This window comes from Elgaria multicarinata, chromosome 4 (assembly GCF_023053635.1).
Source record: "Elgaria multicarinata webbii isolate HBS135686 ecotype San Diego chromosome 4, rElgMul1.1.pri, whole genome shotgun sequence".
Lineage (NCBI taxonomy): Eukaryota > Metazoa > Chordata > Lepidosauria > Squamata > Anguidae > Elgaria > Elgaria multicarinata.
In genome coordinates, this window is record NC_086174.1 from 55,572,416 (window position 1) to 55,599,283 (window position 26,868).

General features: G+C 38.8%; 1 protein-coding gene across 3 annotated transcripts in view; it reads right to left on the reverse strand.

The window, feature by feature from the left end:
- SDCCAG8 (SHH signaling and ciliogenesis regulator SDCCAG8) overlaps positions 1-26,868 on the reverse strand; it is a 125,962-nt gene that overhangs the window by 94,894 nt on the left and 4,200 nt on the right. For all 3 annotated transcript variants that reach the window (XM_063124322.1, XM_063124321.1, XM_063124323.1), the window contains exons 4-12: positions 22,163-22,270; positions 20,859-20,984; positions 18,190-18,315; positions 13,942-14,006; positions 12,929-13,117; positions 11,032-11,170; positions 7,935-8,087; positions 7,272-7,406; positions 4,689-4,805 (exon numbers count right to left, since the gene is read on the reverse strand). In XM_063124322.1, coding sequence (XP_062980392.1) covers positions 4,689-4,805; positions 7,272-7,406; positions 7,935-8,087; positions 11,032-11,170; positions 12,929-13,117; positions 13,942-14,006; positions 18,190-18,315; positions 20,859-20,984; positions 22,163-22,270 — 1,158 coding nt within the window. The remainder of the gene's footprint in view (positions 1-4,688; positions 4,806-7,271; positions 7,407-7,934; positions 8,088-11,031; positions 11,171-12,928; positions 13,118-13,941; positions 14,007-18,189; positions 18,316-20,858; positions 20,985-22,162; positions 22,271-26,868) is intronic.

Genomic DNA, 26,868 nt, shown 5'->3' on the forward strand with positions numbered 1-26,868 from the left:
TGGAACAGACAATCTCCAGGTGAACAATTTTTTAAAAAGCAGGGCGTCTGGACTCTATGCAGCCGTGTTCCAATATTTCTTGCAAAGCCCAGGGCTCGATATCCAACTGAGCAGTGATACATTGACTGAATTAAAAAAATGGAGGAAGAGTAAGCATTATTAACTTCAAGAGGGCCCAAGCCAACATATAGAGGGTGGGACACTCCAGTGCCCATCTTCTACAGGTTGCCAGTGGGAAACGGCAGATGCTTTTCATCTTAGTTTGTTAGACTTTGCCTTTTATACTTTCCAGACAAAATGGAGACTTTTGAGCCAAGGTGCTCTCTGGCAACACAGAAGGCATTTTATGCATGGTTTTGATAGAAATATTAGCAGTTCTGTCTGTCATGTTCTAATATCCTCCATAGATTTCCATGACACTATCCTCTCCTAACTCTCCAGTTATTTATATTCAGCGAGATCATTGTTTTAGGAGTATTATCTCAACCAGTCTTCCCCAACCTGGTGCCCTCTAAATGTGTCAGACTACAACCTCCATCATTCCCAGCTAGCATGGCCATTACCTATGCTGGCTGGGATGATGGGAATTGCAGTCCAACACATCTAGAAGGTACTACTTGGGCACAATAATTTCTGGAACGGCTTCATAAATGTTCTCCAAAGAATTATAGGTCTTATCCCCTCACTTTGATTACCCTGGAAGCAGATTACAGGAATGCAGTTGACACTCAGTCTCAATTTACTGTGAACTATTTCCAGGAGACACGAGAGAGAGAGAGAGAGAGAGAGAGAGAGAGAGAGAGCATATGCACAGATTTGCGACTGGTCTAGGAGTGGACATCTAGGCAAGTTCCACTGCTGGCCATGTCCTTCAGTTTTCAAAAAAACACACCAAAAAGATAACATTTGGTATTTGAAAAAAAATATCAACTGTGTCCACATACTCCAAGGAACATAACACAATAGACGAGCTAAGATCAAATCGCTGTTTAATTTTAAGGAGTTAAGCTAAATGAAAGTTCAGGATGAAGAACTTTTTTGATATAACCACATTTCATTTCATTTTCATTTTTCATTTTTTGCATTTTTATACCACCCAATAGCCGAAGCTCTCTGGGCGGTTTACAAAAATTAGAACTACAACAATATTTAACAATATACTAATCAACAACATCACAATAATACTCAAAAATATACTAAATACAAGTTCACAGCAAAACAAACCAGATAAAAAGATAAAAAGAAAAGAAAGCTTGGTTGGAACAGCGTTTCTCCCCCTGAAGCAGCACCTCCCTTCAGCTCCAGCCTTGCTTTTAAAGCCTCCAGGTGGGGGGGAGGGGAGCAGGTGGAATAGCTCACCCTTGGTGGAACAGTGTTTCTCCCCCTGAAGCAATATACTAATTAGTCATCTTCTATAGTAGTATACAATATGCATCATCCATTCATACTACTAGCGCACCACCCAAATGTTGAATATCTTACCAAGGTTCAATAGATTTTTGTGAACCGCCCAGAGAGCTCCGGCTATTGGGTGATATAGAAATATAATAAATAAATAAATAGATCCTTCCCCCATCACCCTGCCCGTTCATGGACATGCATGTAGGGAACCCAAAATGACATCTGGGGAAAGGGAGGCATGTATACTCCTCTAGTATCCCCATTCAGAGTTCACCTTCCATGATTTGCACGTATCCCACATAGAGAAGAGACAGGATGGGGATATCACAGCATTCCCAATATCCCATTTTACTATCTATGTAGGTGCATATGTGTACACATAGGTGGTTGTGGTTGTAGCAGTGGGAAAACAGGGCTGCATTGAGCCTGACTGGCATTCTTGGTAGGAATCTGTGCCCAATGGGATATGGTGCAGAGGGCTGCACTAAGTAGGGGATCCATGAAAACTGGGTGGTGTCACATGGGAAGGGGCATGGCTGACCACCATCCCCTTTTCCCGCTAATAATAAAAGAGGACAGTGTCAAGACTGAAACCTAAACACCTGAAACTTGGCAATCATATTAAGGGACTCTAGGAATGTGTTTTGTTGTTTATTCGTTCAGTCGTTTCCGACTCATCGTGACTTCATGGACCAGCCCACGCCTGAGCTCTCTGTCGGCCGTTGCCACCCCCAGCTCCCCCAAGGTCAAGTCTGTCACCTCCAGAATATCATCCATCTTGCCCTTGGTCGGCCCCTCTTCCTTTTGCCTTCCACTTTCCCTAGCATCAGCCTCTTCTCTAGGGTATCCTGTCTTCTCATTATGTGGCCAAAGTACTTCAGTTTTGCCTTTAATACCATTCCCTCGTGAGCAGTCTGGCTTTATTTCCTGGAGTATGGACTGGTTTGATCTTCTTGCAGTCCACGGCACTCTCAGAATTTTCCTCTAACACCACACTTCAAAAGCATCTATCTTCCTTCGCTCAGCTTTCCTTATGGTCAAACCAATTAATTTTAACTAATTTCATTGTATCCATATGTTTGAAGCTTACAGTACTATCTTCAATCATTAGGTGACAGATCTCCCTAACCAGAGCATGGCTTTGCAGTTGATATAGTTGGAAGCCAGGGAAGAATAGTCTGAGGGATAGTTACATGGTTGCCATCTCCTCCCTGCTCTGGGGCTGACTCCCTCAGGGAAATGGAGTGAACAGTCCCCTCCCTCCAGGGCTATAGGGGTGCACCAAGGGTCATGCCTAAGGTGCCAATCAGCATGGCTTAACATAGAAGGAGTGGGTACAGTGTGACCCTCATCAGCAGCATTAATCTGTTTGAAGGCTTTTCTGTATCAAATTAAAGGCTATTCCAACCTGTGTAAAGGTGGGTCCACTCGCTAGTTCAAAATATAAAGAGACAGATCTGCCAATTATTGTGGCTCAACTGATCCATGTTACAACACAAGACCGTTATGATAAATGTAACTGTTTCAGATATGGAATTTAGTGATCAGAGAAGAGATAAAAATAAGCAGTCACATGGTCAATGCCTTTTAGCTTTGTAGGTGGGGTCATGGAATAAACTCTTTCTCAGCCTCTTAGCACTCATCAAATGTCCCAGGACTAGCCTGGATTGATGCGATATACCACATCCAATAGCTCAACTTTTTGAAAATTGGGAGGGACAGGAGATCCATCAGCTCCATTCTGTTTGCGACTTCACTGAGGAATGCTGGAGAGGGTACACCAGTAAAGCAATTTTCAGGATCCAGGGCACAGCTCGGATAGCTCCTCTGTGGCCTTCTGTTTGCATCTACTCTTTCCTCCTTCTCACACTGAGATTGGCCTTTCATATCTACTTTCACACTGCACTTTTCCTTATTGCTCCCTCCTTCTGACTCTCCTCCAAAGCTTTCCCAGCTGTTTTCTTCCTCCAATAATTTCCTCTTGCTGATGCTTCTGTACTCCTCTTGATCCATCCCTTTCTCCTCATTCCACACTGGTCTTTGTCTGCTCCATCTTTGTTGCTTCTACCTCTGCTTTCTCCATCTCTCTCCTCTCTGGCTTCTTTGATTCTGTTCTCCCCAACTCTGTCTCCTGGCCTCTCTTTTCTGTACTCCCAGGGTAATGCCCGCCTCTTGCTTGTCACTCCTCCCCCTTCTTGATCAGCCGCAGCTGCGGATTTTTCTCATTGCTGGCCAACCCAAAAAGTGCATTGCAACTGTCGCTTCTGGGCACTGTCACTCTCAGTCACTTTGACTGGGTCTTCGCCACAAAAGAGATGGGGGTGATATGGCGGCAATCCTTGATAGCTCTGCACAGGCACCCTGGCTTGTATGAATGAAATTGGTTTCTACTTAAGGCCCAGTTACTGTTGGATACAACCCAAGTTGTCTTGACCCAAAAAGGAAAAAGAATTATTATTGTGTCCTTGGAATACAGTTTCCTTTCACAAAATGTACAAAGAGTGCTAATGTGCATCTCTCCTGTTTTAAATAGGATTTTGGAAACATAGGGGTTCTAATTCATAGCACCACATTTCCCCAAATCTGTTAAATTTAAATGAAAATATGATTTAATATTACCTTTGCAGTGTGGTCAGTAAAAATTTAAACAGGTAGACAGGCAAAGTATAACAAGGGATTTAGTAGGTTTCAGTCCCAAGATATCCAATTCAGGTGTTTCCTAATTTAGTTGTGGTTTATCCCAATATTAAATATTGATTAATATAGAATGCCTTGCAACAGCTATCTATAGAGAATCCCCTGGTTTGTATGACGCCGCAAAGAAATTTTCAACATTTCAAATATTAACCAGCAACAGGTTTATTTTGTAATTTGAAGTCAAATTTTAATTACCAGGAACATTTTTTAACGACAGAAAATATATTTTACCTTGTGTTTTTAAAATTGTGGTGTTGTCCGTATTTGGTACTGTTTACTGTATCTTAATTTTTGAGAAAGCAGACACAACACAGAAATGAATGATTATGAATGGACATTACACAACATACACTAATCATGCACGACATACGATGGGCCATGTTAAGTATTACATAGGCGTTTATACCTTTATTGTTCCAGGGTTGAAAACAACTCCCTAAAATAAAACAATTTCTTTAATAGTAATAAAGCAATAAATAGTAAAAAAAAATGATTCTTGCCCTTCAGAACCCCAAACAACTAGTTGTCACTATGGGAAGAATGAAAGCACTCAAATTTTTAAGAGCTTAATCATGGTGGGTCTCTCTTACCTGGTCTTTAATTTCAAGTTCCCTTCTAGTTTTTGATCTATACTCTCTGTACTCCTTTTCTGCCTCATCCTTCTTCATTTTGGTCTGATTCAATTGATAACGTATTTCTCCACACACCTGTTAGATTGAACAGATAAAAGCCTGCAGTTTCAGGATTCTACACAGTAATATTTACAATGAGAGCTTTTGATGCCCTCTAGTGGCTATTTTCTATATTTACTAATTAGGGATGTAAATTTTTACACTTGCATTTTTAAAGTAATAGCACTGCTTTAGGGCACACTCATACACATACAAAAGCTCAAGAGCCCACTAATCCTACGATTTTTCATAATTGCTCACAAATGTTTACAGCTACTATTTCCCCTCTTTGCTGCTTTAGTGCAACCGTTTCTGTATTTCATCCATCCTCAAGTAATCCCAACAAATCAGGAATTACATAGTGGATGTGATGATGTAACTGTGCCACATAGCCAATCAGATTTGACAGAGTAGTGACATCATTGGGGGCAAACAAAGCTGCACTGTCCTTCCTTTTCATGGTGCCAGTGAGAAGGTGGGGGAAGACATGTTCCTATTCCTGAGGCAATAGATGTTCCTTCTAGTGCTGTGCTGCAGTGGTTTCACTGCAGTGCAACATGGCAAGACAGCAATTGTTATTCCTATTGTACTGGCAACATAGATGCATTCCCTCCTCCTCACGCTGGCACACCATGAATGCATTTTTATGTTTTTTGAAACCTTCCCTGAAAACATCACTGAAATGGGGCACTTTTCAAGGGACAGAAATAACACACAGCACTTGCAACTCCACCTCCTCTCTCCCTGTGTTGGTGCAGCTTTTAAAATTACAATTAGGTTTTATATTAAAAGTGCTCCTTATTGGCTTAAGCATCATGTGATGTGATAGCCAGAGTCCTTGTTAAGTTCTGTTGCATTTGCTTCAAGATGGCCCATTTAATATAAGCACCACTTTACTTACAAATCCTTAAATTAAGTTTAAATTCTCAAAAAGAATTACAATTGTTTATCCAGACAATCAGCTCTTTGAGTAATAAATGCCTTATGCTTCTTTTCTTGCATGGGACACAGATGTTTTCTTGAGTGGTAGCACTTTTGTCTTAGGGAATACTGCACTTTTTCAGCACTCCAACCTCAACATGTTTTTGCTGAAATAAAGCTATTTCCCAGCTACCATTGCTATTATTTGGAATGTAATTATCATGTGAAAAATAGTTTTGTGAATGTTGCTTGCATGTACAGAACACTGCCTGTAACGTCAATACTATCAAGTGATCCAAAGACACACATTTTTAATTTTTGGTGGAAGAGTGTTCTGTCACTTGTTTACTCAATCATGACAAACTTTTAGCTCTTTAAACAAGACTAATCCAACATCTCCCATTCAGAGCAATGCTTCTCAATCGTATTGGTACATGAATCCAGCACATTTAATTAATAGGGAGCCTATTTATTAGGGCAGGGGCCATGCTGGCTGGAATTATAGTCCAAAACATCTGGAGGGTACGAGATTAATGACCCTTTCATTAAGGAGTCTAATTAAAAAGGAATGCTTATTCCCCACAAAGCTATTCCCCTTTCCACTATGTAGAAATGAGATTATTATTATTATTATTATTATTATTATTATTATTAATTTATTTATTTATTTATATAGCACCATCAATGTACATGGTGCTGTACAGATTACACAGTAAATAGCAAGACCCTGCCGCATAGGCTTACAATCTAATAAAGTTGTAGGGCCTAAGGACCTAATAAAGAACTGTAAAACAGCAAAGAAAAAAGAAGAAGCAAAGTAACATATACACATTTAGAAAACAGAATGCAAAGAATCTTTTCTACCCCCAAATAAAAGGCCTTCATATTTTAATATAACCTATGTGCATATACCAATTAATGTATACAAATATAGGCATACAAAGTATTAGAAAGAATTTATAAACGTAGGTTGACCAGATGGAAAGAGGACATGTCTACTGTGTCTTTAATAGTTATATAGAAAAGAGAATTTCAGCAGATATTGCTTGTCATGTAACCTACATCTGCTGAAATTCTTTTTTCTACACAAATATTAAAAGTGTATGGTCCCTATCCCCTTTTTCATCTAGCAGCCCTTTAACACTACCATACATTTGTTCCAACAACCTCTCAAATAAAGTTAAATGTATTTAGCAATTATTATATTATTTATTTAAAGTATTTTATATTGTCTTTTGAGGCAAAACATCCTCAAAGCAGTTTACAAGGTAAAACTTTACAATAACATAAGATAGTTAAAATAGCAGCATGAAACATTTAAAACAGGAGCAACATTATAAACTTCAATTTATAAAACAAAAATGGGCATCCGTTCTTTTCAAAGTAGACTGGTACAGGCCTGCTTAAAAGCAGTCATGAAGGAACCACACACACAGCTTGGGGTAGGGCATTATAAAGGATGGGACCACCCATGATCCTTCTAGCTCATAAAAGTGTGCCCAGACCCAGCACCACACTAGCCTATTTTCATGTCTAGTGAAATCTGACTATTTTGTGTGTGTTTTAAAAAGTGTTTTTTACCTTATTAATCTCCATATCATGAGAAGCATTTTGGTTCTGAGCTTCTTCCAGCTGATTGGCTAAAGAGATTTTCTCCCTGGTAATCCTGTCAACCTGAGCCTCCAGACTAGCTACATTCTGAGATAAAGACATCACCTAAAACAAAAACATAATTAACCAGAAATCGAACAATGGGGCAAAGCTGAAAATCATTAGCTTCTCAAAATGGTGAGGATTCTGCCTTCATAAACCATTGACGGCCAAACCTTCCACTTGTAGTCCTCCCACCATTTTGTTTCCTCAAAAAGTCCATCAAGGAATACCACACAATGTCTTTTAATCTGTAGCGCTAGAAACCATCTATCTGAATCTGAAGGCAGGGTTTGGAGCTGGGTAACAAAATTGGATGTAAACCATTTAAAATCCGTTTAAAAGCTTAGTCTTTTAGACACTAAAGCACTTTTAAAAAGTTTTACATATGCACAAAGGACTTGCTTTAAAAATATATATCAGTACTTGTCATCTACTCTGAAAGCTAGTGAACTATATTTTCAATTATGGAAAAATTTCCAAAGAGCAGCTAAAGAAAGCCCTAATGTTTTGCTACCTTTTAAAAAAACAGAGCAGAGCAGAAAGTAAAGCTGCTTACATTCCAAAATATTTATACAGAAAATGTTAAAATACCATGGATTGTAAATTCTCTTTTTCTTTCTTCATTTCTTCACGAACTGCTTCTCGCTCTTCAGCTCTCTTGTCTAGTTGGATTGCTAACTCCTTTTCAAGACGATCTCTCTGTCTCTCCATCTCATTTTTAAACTGTTCACACTGTACTAGAGCCTGTAGAAATGACAAAATATTTTAACAAAAATTATTTACACATTTCTTTGATGCAGAACAAAACTGAATTAGAAAAAAATGTTCAAGATTGCAAACAGTTTTAGATTATTTTTGTCCTACTAGACAACAAAATTTATATTGCTGTAGAAAGATACAAGTATATTTAAAACAAATCCAAAGAGCAACTTCTTGGGGAAATTAAGAGAGTTTATCACTGTGAATTAGAATATAATATTGGCCATCTTAAAGATAATCCTGGGCAGCATTTTACTGCAAGTATGCTTACTTTCACTTACAATTTCTGAGTGCATGTTATCCAAAGCATGGACTGAAAACCAGACTAAGGCTGCAATTCTATAACCTCTGTTATCTGAGAGTAAGCCACATCGAACTCAATGGGAATTACTTCTGAGTAGAGATGCATAGGACTGCTCTGTCAAGTATTTACTTTCTAAGCACCATGTACAGCACCATGTACATTGATGGTGCTATATAAATAAATAAATAAATAAATAAATAAATAAATAAATAATAATAATAAGCATAAGTGACTGCTGTATTTTTATCTGATGCTCTGTTATAGTATGAGACTATTTACAATGCCAGAGCAAGTTTAGTAAAAAAAGAAAATGTTATATTCTTCTGCACATTAGCATTCTCATAAACAGGCATTTCTAAAAGAAACATTAAGTAGACACATTTCCTGCGTCTTTTTTTGAACCATCGGAAAACCCCAAAGGGGGAAAAAAATGTTTTCATTATTTATCAATCAAACCTATGGGAAATGCTGATTTTTTTTCTCATTAGCGTGCCTGGAAATAGCAGCATGTAAAGTCTAATAGCTGAAGACACCCCTTTTTGGATCTAGGAGAACCATCTTTAATCCCAAACAGCAAGATAGGATCCACTTGCCTATAGCACAACTGTTTTTTTAGGGTGACCCAATGAAAAGAAGGATAGAGCTCCTACATTGTTTTAACAGCTGTGTAGAAGAGAGACGTGGTAGGTACCAATTGTCCAGAAGTAAAAAAGATCCACCTTCCAAAATATACTCTTCTACACAATTGTTAAAAGTAAAGGAGTTCTGTCCTCCTTTGCAGATACCGACTAACCAACGGAAGAAGAGCAGATCAAGATTCCACAATGTAAAAGATGGAAAATATATCAGTTGATAAAGTGTAAAATCCATACCACAATCTTTGAAATTGAGGCAATTAGAATTCATTTCAGAGCATGTTTGAATCAATACTACAGAAGAGTTCCCACTTGCAAAGTGTAATTTTGTCCCTTATGTGAGTCAGGTTTGATTACAAATTAGAGGTAATTCTCTAATTATACAGCAGATGGCACTAGTTATCAAGACAATAAATCAATCTATTAAAATAGGTATTTAAAATAAGTAACTTATGTTGAAGTCAGATTACAAAACTTGTTTCATACTGTTTAGATAGCACCTCAGCTTTGATTATTCGAACTTCACACTGTTTGTATGGAGCTCTGAAATGTGCAAAACCTCACAGCAAAATTTCATCAAATAAAAATCCTTAGGTGGAACAAAGATCAACTGAGTAGTATTTTCAGAGATACTTCCAGAGAGCTCCGGCTATTGGGCGGTATAGAAATGTAATAAATAAATAAATAAATAAGCATGGTCCCTAGTGCTACTAATTAATACCAATCAAAAAACTGTGCAGCTAATTAATATTTTTCCCCTTAACCGATTTATTGTGGAAAGGAAAAAAGGGATGGAAGCAGGTATGGGAAAACAAAGGCAGTTTACATGTGAAAGATGTCATCACCTGACCCCCCTGTATTTATTTGAAAATATGTCTATATTGCCTGCCATGTAAAACATCCAGATGGTGTACAGCAATAAAATCATAATAAACATACAAATAACTAAAACATAACAAATGACCATCAACTGCAGGGTGTGTGAGGAGAACAAAAATTACAGGTCTCACAAATCATATGCTGAGGCAAATAAAGATGTCTTCAGCATGCATCTGAACTGAGGAGTTGGTACATGTTTTATTTATGGGTGAAGAGTATTCCAGAGAGAGGGTGCCACCATGAAAAGGCCCTCTTCCTGGTAGTTACCAGATGGATATCTGGGGGATGTGGCACAAGCAGGAGGATGTCTGATTATTATCGCAGTGGCCAGGCAGGTCTATATGAGAGAAGCCATTTTCTCAGGTATCCTGGTCCCAAGTTATTTAGGACCTTATAGGTTAATACCAAAATCTTAACTAGGCTCAATGGCAAATTGGAAGTCAGAGCAGTTCTTTCAACAACTTTGTACAATTCTGTGTTTGAGCCAGGGCAATTCCGCAATAAATACCTCATCTAGAAGCACCCAAGGAAAGCTGTAATACCTGCCCTGTGGGGAACGTTAGTGGAGTTCACCTGAAGTATGACGCTGAACAATGAAACTAACCCAACATATACTCCTCCTTAATTCTCAAGAATGCTAAATTCCAAAGACAAATAATTTTAAGACCTGTTCTATTACAAAGTGTTGACCGTTACCTTTAAAGCCCTTTGTGGTTTGGGTCCAGGTTACCTGCAGGATCACATTCTTCTGTACAATAAAGCCCACACACACAGGTCCTCTGGGGAAAACTTACTTCAATCAGCCAAAATTAGGCTGAGAACTGTTACCCAGAGGACCTTTTCTTCTGTCACCCCCAGGCTGTGAATGGCCTGCCAGAGGAGATTTGTCAACTTAACCCTCTCTCTGAGTTTAAGACAGCCATAAAGACTAATCTCTTATGGCAGGCCTACGCAGATTAATTTTAAACCTAACAATTTTAAAATGTCCTGATTGTTATTTTAATACTGCATTGGTTTTATATCCTCTTTTAATTATTTTATGTATTTGATTTATATTGTATTGTTGTACTAATGTTGTTTCCTGCCTCAATGAGAGAGAGAGAGATTTTACCTTAGTTCTCTCCAAATTGGCTTCTTCAGTCATGTGTACAGCATGCTTCACTTGTTCATAAGCACTACATTCCCTTCGCTGCATTTCACTCAGGTTTATTCTGACTGATGAAAGTGCTGCCAGTAACTCATCTCTCTCTCTGAAAAAAAAAGTGGGGGAAGAAACAGAAGATATTAATACACTGGGCAAATAAGGGGTACTTAAGTAGGATTAATATCTTCTTTAACTTGTAATAAGATTGCTTAATTCAGGCATTTTAGTTATCACAATATGCACAGTAGTAATAACCGGTATCACATCACAATTTATGCAAGCTGACCTCATCACCATGGCCAATAAAACCAAAACACACAGCCAAGCAAAAATCTATCAAAGGTCAATGCATCTAGCAAAATGAAATAATGATTATAGTAATCATAGCAAATGGATTAAATATGGGTAACTGCACTGTAAAGCTTTTGAATTGTGGAATACATATCCTAGGTTCTGTATAATCTGCAGCCCAGCAGCCAAAGTTCTATAACAAAAATCAACAATTCTTCATCATTTCAGCACCAAGATTTTTTTTAAAAAAGTTATGCATGTATGCAGAATGCCAACAATTTGCATGCTAATATATAAACAAGCAACAATTCTCTATGAAACAGGATACTGTCTAGATGGTATGGTGGGGTGGGGTGCAAACAGGAGTAAGCAATCCAAGCAAGCTGTTAGTACTGCTTTAGTCGTTAGTAGTGCAACTAAATTAAATTATGATCAGTTAAATCTCATTCTCAAAATGTAAAAGAGAAAGTAACAAATGTGATTTTTTTGCATTTAGAATGCCTGTCCCATCTTCCTGTGAGAAGTTCAGGTATAAACTGGGTATCTTTGCATAAATTAAGTTCTTATCCGCTAGAAGTGTTGTATGAATACTTTGTGTTGTGTTAAGGGAGAGAAAAGAACCATAGTTGAGAAAAACTTAGGGACCATAAGGACCAGGAGCCTCAATACTTCAGCTTTCCTGCAGTGGAGCAAAGCAGCAGTATTTCTAAATCCTTTCAATACCCAGCTTTATGAGTAACAATCAAGACATGGCTTCCAAGACCTGAAGCCAACTTCCAAGTTAGATTCAAAGTAATCCAGTGCATAAATGCAGTACTAAGTTTGGGAACTAATCCTCTACTAATGTAAAATTCTAGTGTATAGCAATTCACCTGGTAGACAGTAGTGAATTAAGAATTACTTCTAGACAAAATGGTTTTGTATTTTTGTAGCCACAAAATAGTATGTATGGGCAGTTCAGCCAGTAGACTGTTTTTCAGAGTAGGAGCATCTATGGGTTGTTTGCACATTTGAAGCAAAACTGTTTAAGATCAAAATTTAGCTTTTCAATAGTCTTACAGGTTTTGAAAACTATTCCCAAAAGATTGTAGCATGGAATATAAGTTTAGTGATTGATTACTTGGCAAATTCTTGAACTCTGAAAAACTGCAGTACATACAGCAATGTAATATATATATGACACTGCTATATGTACACATTCCCTTTGATCAATAGTACTCATTGACCTAGTGTTTTTGCTTTCTTGTAGAAATCAACCTATCTTCCCACATTTCACAAACCTCAAATTACTGTATTTTTAACATGTCACCCAAAGTTTTTAAATTCTCTTCTTCTGAAAGTAAACAACCAAAACTCACTGTTACATGGGGGTGGTGGGAAGGAATACAACCTGGTAGAACATGGCTCTTCCACATAGCTCCCATTCATTTTGATGGGGCTTGTGCAGAATTTCACAGAGGATTGTAACCAAAGTCACTGATTTTTTTGTGAAGTTAGGAGATTATGGTAAATATTGCTATAGATAATTTATAAGAATTTGTTTTAATTCATTTCAAACTACATCACTACTTACTTTGTTAGTCTTTCAATGGTTTGCATGTGGACACTTGAATGAGTCTGGGAAAGAACAGCTTCATGTTGTGCACATTTTAAGCAAAGGCCACCAACCCTATTGGAATTACTTGCTGTACTAAGCAAATGTTCATGCTTTAATCTTCCACTCAGATCTTCACAGTTTTTTTGTGACTCTGATAACTCTTTCCTAGAAAGGTAATGACACAAAGCATTATACACAATACAAAGGCTGGATAAAAGACAATAACTACTGTACAGCAATGGAAGCAGCTTTTCCCTTATTGCTTCTAAGATCAGTATCACTAATCTAATGTCAGTAGCTAATGTCAGTAGAAATTCTATCAATTTAATAGAAAGATGGGAGTTGGCCGCAACAGGCAAAGGAATTTCACTCTTAAAATTAAGGTATTTTTTTAAAGTTCCTGAATGCACAGGGAGGGTTTCATATGCTATCGAAAGACAGGTGGCTACCAGGAGGAGGGCCTTCTCTGCTGTGGCACCCCGGCTGTGGAATGAGCTCCCTAAGGAGGTTCGCTTGGCACCTACATTATATGCTTTTAGACGCCAGGTGAAGACCTTTTTATTCTCCCAGCATTTTAACAGTCTATAAATAAATTTTAACTTGGTGTTTTAAATTTGTAATTTTGCATTGCTGCTGTTTTTATCTGGTTGAGCTTTTATATTGTATTTTATACTATGGTTTTATACTGTTGTTTTATACTTTGAATGTTTTTAATTTTTGTGAACTGCCCAGAGAGCTCCGGCTATTGGGCGGTATAGAAATGTAATAAATAAATAAATAAATAAATAAAAATAAATAAATAAAGACAAACTGATTTCTTAAAAAGATATTATTTAAATAGCAGAGCATTTAAATAATATGGAGGGAGAGGGGAGTGAGCAGCCTTATATCTTTTTAATAGGCTACAAGAATGTTGCTAAACAGTCAGGCACACAGATATTATGAAACAAAAGGAAAAACAAAAAACAAGAAAAAATATTTCTCTTTACCTCAAAGATTGCACCTGAGTTTCAAGCGCTTCTGTCTTTTCTGCGTGGAGACTCTTTAGTTTTTCCTTTAAAACAAAATAAATGCATATGCCTTATTTCATTATAAGTAAGAGAAGTCTAGTCATCATCAAGAGCTCAGTAACTTATACTAACTGGGAGAGAAAATAAATTTAAATCACTCATTAACAGCCATATCTTTTTTAGAATATAATGATGTAATCATATACCAGAACAGTCTAATGTTTGTCTAGTCCAGGCTTTGCTGATCTGGTGCTCTTCGACTCTTCAGCCCCAGGAATGCCAAAATATCTGGAGGGCACCAGGTTAGACAAGTAATCTATAACTCAAATATAATTCAAGCAAGGGGAAAACTTTGGGGACATATTTACAATTTAATATTATTGATAAGGCTTAAGGGTGGGGGTAGCACTCAGTCCCTTCAGTCCTTCTTTCTTCTGCAGTGTCAAAGTTGACAAGGCTTGAAACAGGAACCTTGTAGCATGACGTTTGGACCTAGCCCGTTCATTTACTTTCTACATTTCTAGCCTGCCCCTTGAACATGAAAGTGTTCCTGAGGTGGCTTACATTAAAATGAGAAATATAAAAATACCATATAAAATAACCAACATTCTATTAACACAGCAACAATTAGAATTCAACACAGAGAGAAATAAAAGAGACCACTTCACATCTGCTTAAGAGGTTAAAAGAGCCCAGGAAAAAGTAAAAGTTTTCATCTAGTACCAGTATGTGGTGGCTATGTCCCACAATTAATCCGTTCTGAAAATGTTTTTCATAACGCGGTGGAAATTACAAACCAGAAAATTGAGTTCTCTCTAGGGTTGGGTTAATTATTCATATTTGACAGAGCAAACAAAAATTTAAGGCATAAGGACTTCTTAATATTCATGTGGGTTGCAGCATGATTAACAATAGCATCTTCCTGGGAAAAAACGAAATGAACAGGCATACTTTCAATAAAGAGAAATAAACTTTGGTTTACTGCCTTAATGAGACATCTAATTCCAATACGCAGATCTGAATGGCTAATCAATCATCAAATGTCATTGATTTTATGTATGAAGTTCACTAAGTATTTGATTATTGTTATTTGTTTAAAATTAATGAATATGTTTAAAATTAATGAATATGCTATTGTATCAATTTTGAAGAAAACCAATAAAAATATTTAGAGAAAAAAACACTTGATGCCAGGTGACTCTCCCTAGGGAGGGCATTCCAGGCAGGATACCACCACTGAAAAGTCTCTTTACCACCTGCCTTACCTCAGAAATTAGGGGAAACCTGGAAAAGCGCCTCAGATTTATTTATTACATTCCTATACCACCCAATAGCAGAAGCTCGCTGGGCTGTTCACAACAATTAAAACCATAAAATACAACATAAGATTCACCCTAAAAAATTAAAAGTTGAAAACCACAATATAAAGTAGAAGTAAAAGCCAAAATGAAACCTAGCAGCCATATAATGAAAATAGAGTAAAAGATTTGAAACAACAAAAACTGAAACAGCAGGGGGGAAAGGTCTTCACCTGGAGCTGTAAAAAGAACAATGTAGGCGCCAGGTAAACTTCTCTGGGAAGCTCATTCCACAACCAGGTTGCCACAACTGAAGAGGCCCTCTTCTTGGTAGCCAACCACTTCATTTCTTTTGGCAGGGGCTCCCGAAGAAGGATCGCTGAAGCTGATCTTACAGTCCAGCAGGTATATGAGAGGAGACATCCTTCAGTTAACCCAACTCTAATCCACAAGGCTTTGAACGTTAATACTGGCACTTTGAATTGGGCCTGGAAAAGGACTGGCATAATATGATCACATTGGCCAAGCCCCATTAATAATTGCACTGCCCTATTTTGGATCAGCTTAAGTTTTTGAACCATTTTCAAAGGCAGCCCCACATATAATGCCTTGCAGTAATCCAGTCGACAAGTTACCAGAGCATAGGTAACTATAGCTAGGCTATCTCTGCCCGGATAAGAATGTAGTTAGTGTATCAGTCTAAACTGATAAAAACTGCTTCGTGTCACCAAGTCCACCTGTGCTTCAAGTGGCAATTCTGAATCTAAGCGCACCTCCAAAATACAAACCTGAACCCCCTCCAGAACAGGTTGAACATCACTTAGCCAGGCAGATAAACCACCCACTATCAGTATCTTCATTTTGTCTGGATTGAGTCTCCATTTATTGGCCCTTAGCCAGTCCATTACCGTGCCCAGAGAATCAGTGTCTATTATTGGGCACTGATTCAGAACAGCAACTGCCTCATGTAGATTTGATGAAAGGGAGAGATAGAGCTGAGTGTCATCTGCATATTGATAACACTTCAGTCCTTACCTCTGGATTACCTCCCACAGTGGTTATAGAGGGGGACATAGAGCCCTGTAGAACCCCATAGCATAGCTGCCAAAACAAAGAGAAAAAATCCCCCTAGCACCACCTTCTGCAATTGGTAGTAGCAGAACCACTGCATATCTTCGGGCCTCAACAACTGAAACTCACCCACTAAAACTGAACCAGACGCTACTCTGCGCACCTTTGCTCAAGGAACTGAATTGGAACTGCTGTCCAATGTATCCCTGAGCCTTCTGGAATCGATTGGAACCCATTAGCCTCTGTGGGTGGACCATATTGATATGTTTCTCACCCTTGCAGAAGGGAAAGGCCACAGAGAATCTAAACCTCAACAGGAAGTGTTCTGGCCATGACACTTGAATAGATGTTAATTCTCCCACTTTAATTTCAGAGGTGTCCTCTTACATGTGTTGGGACAATGACATGCTGAGACAGCCCCATGGTTGCCATGGCAGCCATGAAGTCCTGAGCTGCCCTGGATCCAGAAGCTTTGTCATGGAAGTTGAGATCCCAGAATCATCGCCCTTGTTCCTCAACACCGAGTCCAAGATCATCTCCATCAACTGAGGCAGGGAGACTGAAGGATAGCAGGATTGGTGGTACACCAGCAGAATCCCTAATCTCTCATGAGTATCCAACATAAGGTACAGGCACTCAAGATCAGCACTTGAACAGACAGGAAGCCTAGAGAGTCAGACAGAATTCCTATACACCACAGCAACCCCACCCTCAATCCTCAAGTTGATATCGGTGCTGCACCAAGTACCCAGGAGGGGACAGCTGGGAGAGACTAACCACCACCACCGCTCAGTCCCCCTGGCAAGGTCTCAGTCCTCTCATTCACAATTAAATCACGGATGAGAGTTATTTTTGATACCTGGCATTCAGTAGCAGTACCAGACCCAAGGGCAAGCTGGCAAGAGAGACTAAATCAATCCAACTGTAAGCAACAGGAGTAGCTTTTCCCTAATTGCTTCTAAGGTCACTATCAGTGATCTAGCATCAACAACTTATTAATTCTATGAACTGGAGACTTTAAAGCTGTAAACAACTTAGAACCCCAGTACCTGAAGGAGCATCTTTTCCCATACCAATCTGCCTGTTCATTAAGATCTTCTGCTGAGGCCTTCCTCCAGGTGCTCAGAGGTAATTTTTTTCAATCAGAAGGGAGAGGGCTTTTTCAGCAGTGGCATCCTGAATATGGAATGCCCTTCCTAAAGATGCACATCTGGTGCCTATATTGCAATCTTTTAGTCATCAGGCAAAAACATTTTTATTTACCTAGGCATCTGAAATATTGTATTGGTTACTTTACTGCTGTATTTTTTATCAAGATATAAATTTGATTGAACCCCACCTGTTAATCTAAACAAGATGAAGAGAGCATACAAATGTTTTAAATACATAAACAAACTTTTAAAATAGCTTTATACTACAAGCCACAAACCCAATATGATATAATGAATTAATTTTAACTTAGTTTGTTAAAGCGTATAAGTTACATTGGATTCTTCATCTACTTCTTCAATTAAATTGAACCTTCACATTTTGAGAGAAAAAAACTTGTTTCTGGGTGTGTGGGGAAAATGTATCATTCTTGCAAGCTTCTCTTTATCATCTGATTGGCTACTGTAAGTAAGAACTTGTTGGACCTTGATCAGAGCGAGGAAGTTAACTCCTATGTTCTTTCGAAATAAACAGTCCTCTGTAACCAAAAACTGTGAGTTTTGTTTTATTAAACTTATAAAAGTACTGTTCTGTTTATTGTCTCCATCATTCTCTGGGGCAACATAAAAAGTAATTTCTTGTATCAGAATACTAAATCAAATAATACTAAGTTAATAGAGAGATATGGGGATAGTTAAAAGACACTGACCAGCTCTAGCTGCCATTTCTCCATTTCTAATATAGCTGCTGTGGCCTGTCCATTAGTATGAGAAGATGATTTGGCAGCTTCACAAATATAATCACCATTTATACCACAGGATTTTTGAGGAGTAGCCTGAAACAAACAAACAAACCCAATAGTATTTTAAGCTTCTGCCCATTTTATGTATATGTATACACATAAAAAACATACAAAACATGACATTCCATTTTCACATATTAAGTGTATATATGAAGAACATTAATAGATTGCATACAAACATCCCTGAGAGTTAGAATTGGAAGTTGTGACTGAAGAAATTAAAGCTAGTAGAGGAGTAAAACAGGAATGACGTCTGCTCCTTTCTTTTCAATTTTTATAAAAATAATATTGCAAGGGATTTACTTTCCCAATCTTATTTTCCTCCAGCAACTGGTGAAAAGGAAATTGCAGCTTTAATGCATGCAGATGAAACAGCTATTATATCAACAGCTCTGATTGAAATGAGGTTTTTTTTTTAAAAAAAAAAGGTTTAGAGACATTTTAAGACAGAGAAATTATCTATTAATTATCAAAGAACAAAAATAATTGGTTTTGCAACAACAAAAAATCCATCAAGGTATGTATGGAGATTGGATGGACATATCATAAAACAGGTTAAGAGTTTCAGATATTTGGGAATTTCATTTTATGAACACTTATCTGGAAATCTCATGTAGAGGCTGCAAGATTAAATGCAATTATTAGGTTATCACAAGTGATTTTAAATTTTCAGTAGACAGAACGAGGGAATTTGGTACTTCTTGGGGCAAAGACGCCTAGATGACTTATGGGACAGAAATTTGCAACATTATCATACTAAAGTGTGTTCCAAACAATTTTATTTATTGATTTACTAAAACTCCCAACCGGTGTTCCTTTTCTATACTGAAAGCAGAAGTGGATTTGATTTCAACTATGGCTAGGATACATAAGGTGTTAGTAAAAGTTTGGTTCAGATTGGTGAGCATGTACGAAGATCAGCTCAGGAAACAATGTTTATAGAACAAATAGTTATGAGTAACTGGTTTTGAGCCAGTTTTGGAATTGTTAAAGTTTATATTAACAGTTATGATCTGTCCATGCAGTTTTAAATAAGAATAAGTTCAAACCAGGATAATCATGATTGATATAGAGTCGGATAAAAAAATGGACAAATTCAAAGGTCTTTCTGATTTAACTTGTTTGATGAAAATTCTGGTCCGGCTGTACATTTTCAGAATTTAACATATACACTTTGACCGGCTTTTATAGCACTGAGTTTCCAGAATATGCACCCTATTGCGTAGAGGGTAAATATCATCAAATCCACACAAACAACAGTTTTGTTTTCGTGGTACAAGGGAAATAGAGGATATTGTCCACTATGTTCTATATTATATGCTTATAGAGATCCCAGGGAAAGATTCTTGAGGTATCTATTAAAACAACAGGATTGTTTTCTTGATAATGTTAAACTTTGCTGTTAATAGATTATAACTCTTATGTTATAATGTGTATGGCAAATTTCACTTTTGCTACTAGTAAAATCAGGGAGGAACAGATTAATTCTCAAGTCTGTCCTGTTTAATGTATTTTCCTTTGTTAAGGCCAATGGCTGTATAACACTAAAGTTTCTGATATCATCCAATTCAGCAAGCTACTGTACAAGCTGCCCCATCTCCTCACCATAAACCAGACCTTTCCTAAGGGTCCCATCCATGACTCTGAAGAAGGGCATTTCAGAGGATGTAGGAGGTGCAATGGGGAAGATGGGCTGGGAAAGTCATGTTGCACAAGTATACTGATATAATTTGGATGCAAGCTATTACTGCATTTAAGCCAGAAAAAAGTATGGCTGGACACAACTAAAGTTGATTGACAAAACTGTGCATTTATTCAGCTATGGTGAGAATAAATTATTTCTATATTCAGTGTATTGAGCTCTGCAAAGGAAAAATTTGCTTAGAATTATTTCATGCTACAAAATATCCCTAGACAGATACCCCTTCTATTTAGGAAAACTATGGGCAGAAACCAAATAGTGACTCGTGGAGAGCTAATATTTTCCAGCTATTCCCCCTTCTCCCTGTAACCCCGTCTTCACTAATCCAAATCTGCTCCAGAGGGTTGAGGGGGGCACTCTGGAGCATATTTGGGGGTGGGGTGGCTAACTGAAAAACATCTTCCATCAGTGGAAGGACACTAGTTGGAGACCGCCATGCACACATCATGTGCACCCCATAACATCAGCAAGACATATCTATTTCACCGTGTACATGTGTGGCAAAATAAGGGGTGCATATTATATAATACCACATATTAAGAAGTATCATATTTTTACATGTTTTCGGTTCCCTGAAGATTGTCTTAAAATGGCACTCCAATACAAATCAAAGATCTAGTTCACATGTCACCAGAATGCATCCTCCTGCTTCCACTGCGATAAACCACTCCAGGATACAATGTCCCTGGGTTGTTTACATGCTATCCGAACCTAGAATCCTGGGCTGTTGGGGGACAAACAACTGAGCTGGATTCAAACTCCATACACACTCACTTCCACTGCATTTCCATTTCTTAACCATGAGTTGTTGGTGATGTGTCAACTAGGTCAAATAATATATTTGAGTTGACATTTTATATTCCAGGAAACTTACTGAGACATCCAGCAGAGTTTGCTCTCTCAAAGTATGCTCCACTGTTAGCATTTTCAGATCATCATGGAGCTTCTCATTTTCAAGGATAACCACATGTATACGAGCTTTCAGTTCAGACATTTCCTCCTAGAAAGTTAAGTATGTATTATCATTAAAAGAGTGGCAATGAGGTTGTTAGTGTCAATTTCAACATGGATGAGAAATTGTTGAACCAGGTGCCCTCAACCACCAGGCTACAGCATAATAAATCTTCAGTTACAAAGAAGCAGCCCATTCTTTAAGGAGAAATCTGTGCAAAAATTAAAGTGCCAGATTTCTATTATCTGAAGTCATTCTGGCAGCACTCAGACAACTGTGCAGAGCTTTTCTGTATTTGGAGCACTGAACCAGCACACAATGTTTGATATACTTTAAGTCACTAATGTACCTTCAAGTAGAAGCATGTTCATTCCAGAGAGAAAAAGGGGGAAATCTCATGAGTACAAATTGCTTCAATGAATCAGTGACTTTGTAGGTAATCAGTGTGAATATAGTGAGAGATAAAACTGAGGTTGCATGGTTGATTATGACAATGTATATAGCCACACATATGTATCCCGGAAAGAGGGAGGGGAGGAGACGCAACTGGGTGTATAAATGGGCTGTGGAATGTGTGAGCTGGAGTGTCTGAAGAACAGAAATGAACAATTAGCTGCCATTATATTCTGAATTCAGCAAGATGGAGCTCATCGTCCTTGAGTTTTCAGTGTGTCATCACAAACAGTTACTTAGCTAAAAGTTAGAAAACTGCAAAACTTATAGCATTAAAATCTTGGCAAATGGAGCTGTAGCAATTATCTATGGCAGAAAAATTGATGTATGCAATAAAATTAGCTGGTCAAAATATCCGATTTTCACAAAATATGATTATATTTTATATACAAACTAAGGATATATGCAGCAATATTTGTCAAATATTTCCTCAGATTATGGAAAACAGACTAAATATATTTATTTTGAAGAGCCGGAAAGAAAATCTCCAAACAGCCAGTGGATTCCACCAATATTTTTGTCTATAAAGTTGGGGCAGGTGGGGGTAGAGTGAAGTATATTCTACCCTCTGACAATAATTAGATTTAAATTGATGCAAAAAGAGGAACAGAAACAGTTACTTTATATTTCAAATATAGTTGACTACAGAAAAATGCTCTTTTGTTTGAATTATACACATTGCTATTTTTAATATGCATAATTGTGTATGAATTTCTACAAATAATCCACTTGAAAGAACAGGTCATAATTAAGTTAAGTATGATGTACAATACCTTGCAAAACTTGACCTCAGCCTCTAAGTGGTTAATATACTGAGACTGATCATTAATGATGGGAACAAGATCACAAAGGGCAGGCAAATTCTGATCTGTAGATGTTCTCTGGAGGAAATAAATCAGTTACACCAAGAAAATCAGATAAAACGATCTTCAACAACATACATATTAGAAAAAATACTTTCAAATATGATAATTTACATTACATGTCCTATTTGTATATGACATCAGCTTTCTACTGAAAGGAAAACTATGAAATCAAATCCAGATTTTCTACATGACATCATTGACAAGAGAGTCAGCATTAATGGCTCTACATTGAGTTGGAGAGCAGTAACCAGTGGGGTTCCACAGGGTTCTGTCTTTGGGCCAGTATTATTCAACATTGTATTAATGACTTGGATGATGGTATTGATGGGCTTCTTATCAAATTTGTGGATGACACAAAACTGGGAGGTTTGGCAAACACCCATGATGACAATGAGACCGCAGTCTGATTTGGACAGTTGGAGGATTGGGCTGAGAGGAATAAGACGTCCTTTAAGAGGGAAAAATGCAAAGTATTACATTAAGGGAGGGAAAATGTAAGGTACACATACAAGATGGCAGAGTCATGGCTTGGAAGCACTACTTCAGAGAAGGATTTGGGTGTGGTCATCGACAGCAGCCTGAACATTAATCACCATTGTGAGACAGCTGTTAGAAGGGCTAACACAGTTCTGGGCTGCATTAGAAGAAGCACTGAATCAAAGACATGTGAAGTCCTTATTCCTCTCTACTCAGCACTAGTGGTATGGCCTCTTCTAAAAAAAGCCCTCCCTGGACCTTAATAATTACAGACCAGTAGGGCTGTGCTCCGCTCTGTTTCGGGGCGTAGAAGTGGCATCAGAGCGGGGTGCTTCGCTTCCGTTAAAGGCGGAGCCGAAGCAAGTTGGGACGGACTGAAGCATCGCGAAGCAGACCGCCCATTTTTGGAGCGATCTGCTTGTCGCGAAGCTCCGCCCACCATTTTGGAAGTTGTTCCCCATAGCATTGCATTGCACGAAATAAGCATGTATAACCTTTTTGTTTTTCAAGCTACATCACTGAAACTTACTGTACTAAAAGAGTGATGATTGTGGGGAGGGGGGGTCATTTGTGTTGATTTTCAGAAGTTTTCATCGTGCAGTTTGCTTGCTATTAATTTTTATAGAATGGCTGAAACAGGAGGGGGAAGCGCTTTTTTTCCACCTTGATGAATGACAGATTGAACGCCCAATCGTGATAAGTGATCACCTAATGTGAAGCATCCTCCAATCCCAATGTTGGAGGGGGGGGGGATAAGCAAAACGGGATACTTAGTAACTTGGGATACTAGTTAGTAACTTTGATTTCTTTGTCTTTCGATCAGACTTTTTTCAGTGTTTTGAAGCAGTAGCCCCAGTAAACTCTCACACACAACCTTAAATCATATACTAAGTAAAATAACAGATAGGCAACACACCACTGCAAGGTACCCACCATAACCTTGGGGAACAACTGAACAGATGTGGTGCAAGGGGATGATGTCCATACGGCATGTGGACATGCCCAGTGCACACTGCCCTGCCTTGGGGGTCATTAGAAACCTCAAAAAGGTAGCCAGTGGAAAAGTCAATGAGTTGCACAAGTTGAAGTGTGATGTGGCTTCTCAAAGGCAGGTACCTAGACAGGGCCAGCCGAATGAGTCCACTGTTCCGCTGGGCACGTCCACTTTCCCCTTACTGGTAATAAAGTCAGACAAAGCCTTTTTAAAAAAAATCTTGTTGTTGTGATTATTACTAGATTCAGCAACACTGCTGCTTTTAATTTCACCCCTCCTGTTGTGGTTCAAGTTCTTATTGTTGTTGTGATTATTATTATTAATATTTGTACTGCTATTATTAACATTATTATTATTGTTTAATAATGGCTGTGTGATCAGTGCAGTCAATCAACTCTGAAGCAAGGAAAACAAATGTTTACTCTTATCTTCCGAGCCCCCTATTAGTTATGGGATGCAAAAGGCATCTCTCTGTGCTGTTCCCGCCTCACAAGAAACAAGCCTTGGCTCACTTACTTGTGCCCCCAGAAATGTCTGCTGCATGCCTGCCTTCCCGCCTCCGCCTGGGTGCTGTTGTTGTGGGGTATTGGGATCTGCTGGGACTTACTTCCCCATAGATCTATGGCATAGTCGTACATTGTGTGTGTGTAGCACTTCTCTGCCTGCCTCTCTGCCCTCCTGGTGCCTGGGAGATGTAGATGGGCTGTGTGGGTCAACCCCACAAGCCTCTTGCATGCTTGCTCCCAGTGCTTCAGGGGCATAGCCGCCTGCTGCCTCTCCTCTTCTGTGCCTGCCTCAGAGGGCTGGTTTGTGTGTGTCTTGCTTTTACTCAGGGCATTAGTCCTTCCTTCCTCATGATGAAAAGGCAGCTGCATTGCGCTCACCCTGTTTAAGATTTCTTGAAGTTCCGTGTATGTGCATTTTTGAAGTATTTAACCTGAAATGAAGATTCTTATTTAGATATATCTTTAAAAATTCCCCCAAAATCAGGGGATGCTTGGATTTGCTTCAAACTGGGCATGAACATGGATACATTTCTAAGGTATCATGGTGCCAATTTTGTCTGTTTCTAACTTGAAAAGTGACGGAGATGTTTAAAGGTTTGTTAATTGGGGTTAGGGTTGAGGCGTAAAACGTTATTAATTCCCTAAAAATCAGGGGATGCTCGGGTTTCCTTCAAACTCAGCATGAATAAGGATCAAGATGGAAGCTGTAATGGTGCCCATTTTCAAGTTTCTAACTGGAAAAATGACAGAGACAATAACTGCATTTCTGAGAATGGGGGGGGGGATATTAGAAATATTCCCCCCAAATCAGGGGATGCTCGGATTTGCTTCAAACTGGGCATGAATGTGGATACATTTCTAAGGTGTAATGGTGCCAATTTTGATGTTTCTAACTTGAAAACTAAAAAAGTTAAAGGCGTTTGACATTTTCAATGCAAGTCTATGGGGGGGAACATGGAGCTCTGATCCGGATCCGGAGCCAGCCCTACTGACCAGTATCAAATCTTCCGTTTTGGGGCAAGGTGATTGAGAGGGCAGTTGTCTTCCAACTCCAAGCAGTCTTGAATGATACAGATTTTCTAGACCCATTTCAAACTAGCTTCAGAGCAGGATATGGAGTTGAGACAGCTATAGTCACCTTAGTGGATGATCTCTGCATGAGTATTGACAGGGTGTGTGTGTTTCTGCTGGTACTTCTGGACCTTTCAGAGGCTTTTGATACCGTTGACCATGCTATCTTTCTGGAACACCTCAGAGGTTTGGGAATCAGGGGCACTGTGCTCCAGTGATTCCAGTCTTACCTCTTGGGTAGGTTCCAGATAGAGATGCTTGGAGATAGTTACTCCTCAAAAAAGGAGCTGTTGTATGGCGTACCACAAGGCGCCATCCTATCCCCAATGCTGTTTAACACCTACATGAAACCACTGGGAGAGATCATCCAGAGACATGGGGTAGGGTGCTATCAGTATGGCGACGACACCCAAATATATTTCTCTATGCCTTCGATAACAGCATCAGCTAAGGATAGTTCCTCTCTTCTGGATGAATGCTTGGAGCCAGTAATAGGCCGGATGAGGAAAAACAAACTGAAGCTGAATCCAGACAATACAGAGGTGCTTGCTGTCAAGGGCTCTGACCTGGGTTTGGAGGTGTGTAAACCGGTTCTGGATGGGGATACACTCCTCCTGAAAGACTGTGTTCACAGCTTGGGGGTGCTCCTGGATCTGACACTCCAAATGACAGCCCAGATAGATGCAACAGCCAGGAGTGCCTACTATCAGCTTCAGCTGTTGCACTAGCTGCACCCTTTTCTAGAGTTGGAAAACCTAAAGACAGTAATGCACGCACTGGTAACCTCAAGGCTGGACTTCTGCAATATGCTGTACATAGGGCTACCATTGTACCTAGTTCGGAAAATTCAGTTAGTTCAAAATATGGCAGCCAGTTTGGTCACTAGTACATCTAGGGGTGAGCTTATTATCCCAACATTAAAATCACTCCACTGGCTGCCAATTAGTTTCTGGGCATAGTGCAAAGTATTGGTCATTACCATTAAAGCTCTACATGGTTTGGGTCCAGGTTACCTGTGGGATCGCCTTCTCCCATACAATCCACCCCGCACACTCAGGTCCTCTGGGGAGAACTTACTTCAGTCAGCCAAAACTGTTACCCAGAGGACCTTTTCTTCTGTCGCCCCCAGACTGTGGAATGGCCTGCCAGAGGAGATTCTAAACTTAACTCTCTCTCTCTCTCTCTCTCTCTCTCTCTCTCTCTCTCTCTCCCCCTCTCTGTGAATTTAAGACAGCTTTAAAGACTAGCCTTTTCCGGCAGGCTTACTTAGATGAATGTGAAATCAAGAATTTTTAAGATGTGTTGATTTGTTGTACTAGTGACATATTTGTGTCCTGCCATTCTGGTTTTTAGGCACCTAGATAAGGCTTAACAGGTCATTTTATTTATTTAACAAATTTATGAATTGCACCCTCTGCCCACCTGGGGCATTGTAAAATAAGCTATAATAAAAGCTAAGTAAAAAATTCCACATCATAAAAAATATGAATGGACAGGACAGTCTTCACTGCCCACATAAAGCATAATACAGAAGGAGCCAACCTAACCCCCCTTGGGTTCTTCAG